A 7350-nucleotide genomic window follows, 5' to 3' on the forward strand; every position below is an offset into this window, starting at 1 on the left:
AGGCGGATTTGACACTTTATTGGTCGATCTAGCTGTCGCTTTCTCTAGTTAAGTCATTTTATTGGATATGCAACCGTGGCGCTCGGAGACTACGGAAAAGAATTTAATAAGTTTAGATAGCACTTCCTGAACGTTCTCCTAAAGCGACGGAAGTAGTTACCAGAAAAAGGTAGGCGGGGTACCCAATGATAAGCGGCTCCTAGAGGAAGAGGGCGGGACATCGTGAAGGGATTGTCCAATGAAAACGACCGACGCCAGACCCCGGGACCGCGCCGGGGCGGAGAAGACGATGGAGAATTTCTCGGCACTGTTCGGAGCTCAGGCTGACCCACCACCACCCCCAACCGCACTCGGCTTCGGACCAGGAAAGCCTCCCCCTCCGCCTCCCCCTCCTCCGGGCGGGGGCCCCGGCACGGCCCCGCCGCCCACTGCGGCCACGGCCCCTCCCGGCGCCGACAAGTCGGTGGCTGGTTGTGGTCCCTTCTATCTTATGCGGGAACTTCCAGGTGAGTATTAGGCCTGGCCGAAGGTGGCCAATCAGATCATAGCAAGGAGGTGATGGGCGTGGCTCCCAGCCCGCCCGGGTAGGTGTGAGGTAGCCTAGGCAACGCGTGTCGGGACCTTGGAGCTCAAAGTTGGAAGGGGTCGGAGGATTCACCACCAAAGGGATGACATGAATTTTTGGCCTGCGTTGGGAAGGGGGAAAGAATGCATTTCCGTGACCATGTTTCACACCATATTTGGCTCTGTCCCTGATACTGGTTTATGGTTCCCTAGAAATTATCTAGAGTTTGAGTTTGGAACTCGAGAGGCCTGATTTAACATTCCTGCAGACCTAAGGTTTTCCAAATCTGTCACAAGCATGCTGTTAGTTAGAGGCATGTTGCCCTCCTTTTTTTTTTTTTTAAAGATTTTTTTTTATTTATTGAGAGAGAGAGAGAATGGTAGAGAGAGAGCATGAGATGGAGGAAGGTCAGAGGGAGAAGCAGACTCCCCGCTGAGCAGGGAGCCCGATGCGGGACTCGATCCCGGGACTCCAGGATCATGACCTGAGCCGAAGGCAGTCGCTTAACCGACTGAGCCACCCAGGCACCCGCATGTTGCCCTCCTTCTGAGGGCCTCTGCCTGTCTTCACCATTCGGAAGGAGGGATTAGAATCGAACCAAAAATTTGTTTTGTTGAGCACCTACTATGTACCAAGCACTGTTCTAAATGCTTAAGATACAGCTGTGAGTAGGACTGACAAGATCTTCGCCTGTTTTGGAGATTACATTTCAGAAGAGGCGGCACAGAGTAGTACACTAGATAACATCAGATAGCGGTTAGTGCTACAAGGAGAAAATGTGATAAAGAATTGAGGCAGAACTGCTTTAGCTAGAGTGATCAAAGAAGCCATCTCTGAGTAGATAATATTTGAGCGTAAATGTAAAGAGCCAGTCATGTGTGAATGGGAGAGATAAGATGCAAGAAATGAGGTCAGAAGCCGTGGTGTGAGGGAAAAGCTTGGAATATCTGAGGGTCAGAAGACCAGTTGGACTCCAGTGAAGTTTCAAGGGAAAGAGTGATAGGAGATGAAGCGGGGAGGAATAGGTAGAGGCCTTTGTAAAAGTATTTAGATTTTAAGTTCAGGGGGAACCATTTTATTTATTTGTTTTTAGTAATCTCTGTACCGAAAGTGAGGCTCAAACGCACCACCCGAGATCAAGAGTCGCATTCTCTACTGACTGAGCCAGCCAGGCACCCCTCAGGGGGAGCCGTTTTAACAAAGGAAAGTGACATGATCTGATTTACTTATTTTTAATCATCCAAACAGCTACATTAAGAATGGAAAGTGAGGAAATCAGTCAGAAGTTACTGCTTAGTAACCCAGGAAAGAGATGATGGTTTGGACTAGGCAGTAGTGGTGGAGAAGAGAAGTGAACTGATGCAGGATAAATGTTAGGGATAGAGCTTACGGGAAAGAAGGATTGAATCTAGAAGTAGAGAGGAACTGAAAATACTTGTAAATTCTTGGGTTGAATAGTCGGGTGGATGGTAGTGCTGAGACCAAGAAGGAACAAGTTTGAGGAGATGGAAATCAAGAGTCTTTTGGGACATGTTAATTCTCCGGATGGCCTTTCAGTTCCTCCCAAGTCCTACTGCTACATCAGGAATTGAGGGAAATAATAACGCATATTGGGACAGTGCTTTGAAGGTCACAGTGCAGTTATATATGTAATAGAATTTGATACTGAGAATAGCCCGTTGAGGTAGGCATGTTACAGTTGAATAAAACTGAAGCATAGAAAGGTTGACTTTCCTTTGGTCAGTTAGTGGTTGATGTCTACCAGCAGTTTCTCTAACTTGATGATTGTACCTGTTTTTATCAAGCAGTCGACAGATAGTATTTGTTTTGGGCAAATGCTGGTTTATGTAGGAAGGGCAGCATGTGGTGAGAAGGGGAGAGAATATGTCTAGTCCTTGCTTTTTTTTTTTTTTAAGATTTTATTTATTTACTTGACAGAGAGAGACAGCGAGAGCAGGAACACAAGCAGGGGGAGTGGGAGAGGGAGAAGCAGGCTTCCGGCCGAGCAGGGAGCCCGATGGCGGGGCTCGATCCCAGGACCCTGGGACCATGACCCGAGCTGAAGGCAGACGCTCAACGACTTAGCCACCCAGGAGCCCCAATAAGTAAAATCTTAAAAAAAAAAAAAAATGACAGAAAGAGTTGTCCACTTGAGCCAGACATTGAAAATTTCATATTGGTGAAGAAAATTTGGAAGAATTATCTTATAATTACATCAGTTTTCCTAAAACAAACTTCCTAAAAGGAAATGAGAAGTGGGTTTCTTAGGAGATAATGGAGACTCATTTGGATGGATTAGAAACATAGCATAGGTGAGTAGTGGTTGATCAGGCCCCAAAACTAAGTTACAGTAGGATGTATTTTACCGTGAGTGCCAAAGGAATTTGAGCTTTTTCCTGAGGATAATAGGAAACCATTGAGATTTACAGACCGAGGAGTATTGCTTCTAAAAATATCCGGAGAATATGGGTGCCCTGTATTGAAATAGAGAAGCCCTGAGTGAGGTGGGGAAGATTTGGAAGTTTAAAAAAAATGAATCTCCATGGAATTGACTAAGAGGAAGTTGGAAGTGTAAGATTAGTTTTTAGGAGGCTGGGGAGAGAGGTTTATAAATCATCTTCATGGAACTGATAGTCAAAACAGGAAGTTGGATGGACTCATAAAGTGTTTAGGAAAGGCAGGAGTGCCTTCTCACCCGGGCCTTGAGGATGACGCCCCTGGAAGAGGAGAGCTGACAGAGGTGGGAAACAGAAGGATGCTAGCATGGCAGGAGGCAGCGCCTAGTTATGAGGAGCAGTACTCTGGCGCTGCATGTTCTGCCGTTACAGTAGACCGTATTTCTGAAACGTTTGGCACGAGAAGGGAAAAAGGGAAGGATAGGGTAAGGCCTTGGGGTATGGAGGGAAAATACCTTGCTCACTTAAAGTTACTGAGCACCAAAGATGTGTACTGTGTTTGGCACCGGTGATACATGTACGAACAAGAACGACACTGTCTCGGCCCCCAGGGGCCTCAGATCAGAACCTGGGTTTTTCCAAGTGAATGGTTCTGAACAAGCCACTTTCATCATCATTTGCATTCTTCGTGTTCATCATAACTGTAGATGAAATTGTAGGCTAGCTAGCTCCACCCTTTGCCACTAGATCCTTACTAGATTACTAACAAGCTTCCGTTTTTTGAAAAAAGTCAGCCATGCAATATTTATACCGATAGTGCCTTGCATCTGTAGAATACTTTATACTTCTCAATGTTTTCATTTGCACCTTGAAAAAAAAAAATTAAGTGTGCTTAAGATAGCTGTTACCCCACTGCAGAGATAAGAGAGGAAACTGAGGCATAGAGCACTGCTAGGATTAGACTTCTAGTTGTCCAGATGCTAAGGGAACATTTCTTTCTTTGAGGCAGAGTATTATACTTGGCATTATGACTAATGGAGATGGTGGTAACAAGTTAGTCAGCAGTAGCTAAAAAATCCCGTTTCCTGTGTAAAGGTAATTAATGTTTCTTGCTAGTAAAAAAAAAAAAACGGAAAAGTCCTTGACCAGACACTGAAGCCATTGGGTCATATTTGGCTCTTACCTTGATGGTGGCTGAGCTCTGAGGTAATATCCTGCTGTGTCAGAGAGTATAATTTCTCTCTAGTATATTATATGAGAAGCACTCAGAACAGTGTTTACCACAGAGTAAGCATCATGTTAAGTGTGGTGAGTCCAAGTTGGGGAGAGTGTCTCTTGCTTTGGGGTAGAGTAGTTTCCATCTGTGCCCTCATTGGACATTTGCGGATTTTTCTCCTCGTTCCAACTTACCATTCTATGGTATATATTTTTAGTGTTTATTATATGTTGTTATTTAGTTTTGCTGTTTCTTACTTAAAAAAGTAAGTTCAAATCTTTCTAATTCTCACATAAAAGATTCCCTATTTAGGCTAAAACATAGTCCTTCACTTTCCCTCTGGGTGACTTAAAATTCTCTACTCTTGGGACTAATAATTTTTTTGTTCTTCTGTGTCCTCTAGGTAGCACCGAGCTGACAGGCAGCACCAATCTGATCACACACTACAACCTAGAACATTCCTATAATAAATTCTGTGGGAAGAAGGTGAAGGAGAAGCTAAGTAACTTCCTGCCTGACCTGCCAGGGATGATTGATCTGCCTGGTTCCCATGATAACAGCAGCCTCCGCTCTCTCATTGAGAAACCCCCTATTCTTGGTGGCTCTTTTAATCCTATCACAGGGACTATGCTGGCTGGCTTCCGCCTCCACACTGGCCCGGTGAGTCCCCTCTTGGGGCGGAAGAAGGCAAACGGGGAGGCCTGAAAGGCGTGGAGGTGGTTTTTCTGTCCAAGTCTGTTCCTTCATAACTTACTGAGCAGAACAGACGATGGGAGCAGGGCGTTTCCTCCCTCCACTCACCTGGACCTTCCTTTGGTTCCTTCAGTTACCAGAGCAGTGTCGTCTGATGCATATTCAGCCTCCCAAGAAGAAGAATAAGCACAAGCACAAACAGAGCCGTACCCAGGACCCTGTCCCCCCAGGTAAGAAACAGTTCGGTTCAAAGCCAGAAAACCTGGATCTGGTCAGACCGTCCCCAGTTAAAAACTCAGGTTCCTTACAGAGCCCCAGACTCCCAGTTCTCTTGAAACTGGTATAAAGGTAATTAGTATTTCCTGCAAGTAGGTCTCCTGGGCAAGTAGAAAGCTGGAATGGTGCTTTAGCAGTGCCTCCCTGTCCTCTCTGGCCTTTAGAAGAGCAATTGCCCTTGACTAGGTTTTCCTGTGGTCTTCACAGGGATCCTAGCAGTAGGGACCTTTGAGCTCTACAGTAGGGAATTTTGAGAGCACATACTGTCTCCTACAGAAACACCATCTGATTCTGATCACAAGAAGAAGAAAAAGAAGAAAGAGGAGGATCCTGAACGGAAAAGGAAGAAGAAAGAGAAGAAGAAAAAGAAGGTAGGGTAGGGACCTGCTCCTGCAGCCCCCTGAGTCTCCGCGTCTCCCCCTGTCCTCGATGGTCCTTTGCCTCAGGTGGGACCCACGACTGAAAATCCAGGGCATGTTGCAGTTTTTTCCTGTACAGCACTGACCAAGGCCACGGCCACGGCTGCCACGGCCACGGCCAGGTCCTAGTCGTTCTCTTACCCCTTCTTCCTTGTCTTCCCCAGAACCGACACAGTCCAGACCACCCAGGCGTGGGCAGCTCTCAGGCCAGCAGCAGCAGCAGCCTCCGCTAGCCGGGCTCTGCCGGGATGGCTTTCCCTGCTGTAAGGAGCCTGCTGATTAAAGCCGCCTTCCAGCTCGGACACTGCCGTGGGGGCGTCCCGTGCAACCGGGCCAGGAGCCAGCTCTGACTGCGCTGGGCTAAGATCAGTGCATTAGAGGAGAGAAGGGCCATGCTTTTGTAAGGCTTAGCCCAGTTGGCTTTCTCACGGACATCTCTTCCTCTCCCAGGAAGGTTTCTTTTCATCTCTTTTGTGCAGTTGGTCTGATTTAGGACATTGTCTGATCTGTTAGGGTTTTTCTTTAAAAAAAAAAAAAAAAAAAAAATCTGCATTTATCAAACTGGCTGAACTGTGGCTGCCTGTTAAAGAGGTAAGTGCCTTTCCATGTGAGAGTCAGGGTTTAAGCCAGGGCGTTCAAAGATCTGAGGGGAATTTGGGTCTTACCATTACATTATTAGTAGGCAGGGAGACCACCAAAATGAGATGGGGGAACATGGTGCAGAAGTGAGGCAGAGCTTGCTAATACGTGTCCACAACAGACACTTAACAGTCTGCCCATCATGTTGAGGACCAAGCACCTGGGTGAGGCTCCACGGGAGGAGCTGATCCAGTTAAGGCTCATCTGTCTTCTAGGTCAGTTTTGTGTTAAAACAGAACAGCCACCTGAAAAAGCACCCACAATCACCAGTGTATTTCAAGGTTGATTCCTGGTGAAGCCTGTTGTTTTTTTTTTTTTTTTTTTTTTAAATCTCTGGCAAGCAAAAGTACATGCTTCTCCTGTCTTTATAGGAATCTTTGCCCTGCCTCATTCCTTAAAGAGCATGAAGCTATTAGGCTGATGCGAAAACATTTCTAAGCTTCTAAGCCACAGAAAGGCAGCCTAAACTAGCAGAATGTGAAAGAAATTCCTTCAGTCTTTATAGCAGGCCAGGTAACTGGAAATGTCCATGAGAAAACCCAAGCTATTGTAATCTGACTTTAAATAAATTTGACACAGAACAGTTAAAATCTGTTGCTATGAGCCAAGGTTGTTACTAGATTAGTAGGTGGAAAACCATTCATTGAGCTACAGTTTTAATCTGGGATTTCAGAGCAAGACTGTATACGCTTAAGTCATGGACAGTGAAAATAATGGGTTCTGGCCAGTTTCTGGAGATTTAGTGTCTGAGGCAGCCTATTTAAAATTAGGGCATAGCCTTTTTGCTTTGGACAAACAGAAGAGACACCGTGAGCTATCATATTGAAGTGCCAGCCATATCCAGGCAATCAGCCTCTAACAGGCTTTCATCCCTCAATCATCCACTGTCTCACCTCTGGCCACATCCAGAGATTTTTACTTTCCAGAGACAAAATTCTGTATTAAAGAACTGTGGCAGTCGAGAGTTCTCTAAGCCTTAAAACAACAAGGAGCTTAGGTGGTCACAGAGGGTTTCTTCTAGGAATTTTTGAATTAAATCACCAAAATAAAAACAGGACCTGTTGTTTTAAGTGGTTATTCCCACTACAGTGCTGCCTAAGGGTGGGCCAGGACCAGAGAAGCTTACGAGGTTTTCTTTGTGACCTC

At 45.8% G+C, this 7350-nt stretch overlaps 1 protein-coding gene across 1 annotated transcript; it reads left to right on the forward strand.

Annotated features, from left to right (window-relative positions):
- Positions 1 to 168: 168 nt before the first annotated feature.
- Positions 169 to 7274, forward strand: MED19 (mediator complex subunit 19). Its single transcript, XM_025878271.2, has 5 exons — positions 169 to 506; positions 4581 to 4837; positions 5004 to 5100; positions 5423 to 5517; positions 5730 to 7274. Exons 1-5 carry the CDS (start codon positions 239 to 241, stop codon positions 5796 to 5798), a joined length of 786 nt encoding a protein of 261 aa, XP_025734056.1. The 5' UTR covers positions 169 to 238; the 3' UTR covers positions 5799 to 7274.
- Positions 7275 to 7350: the final 76 nt, after the last annotated feature.

This window comes from Callorhinus ursinus, unplaced genomic scaffold (genome assembly GCF_003265705.2).
Source record: "Callorhinus ursinus isolate GAN/ISIS: 27379988/994484 unplaced genomic scaffold, GSC_fseal_2.0 scaffold21, whole genome shotgun sequence".
NCBI classification, from domain to species: domain Eukaryota; kingdom Metazoa; phylum Chordata; class Mammalia; order Carnivora; family Otariidae; genus Callorhinus; species Callorhinus ursinus.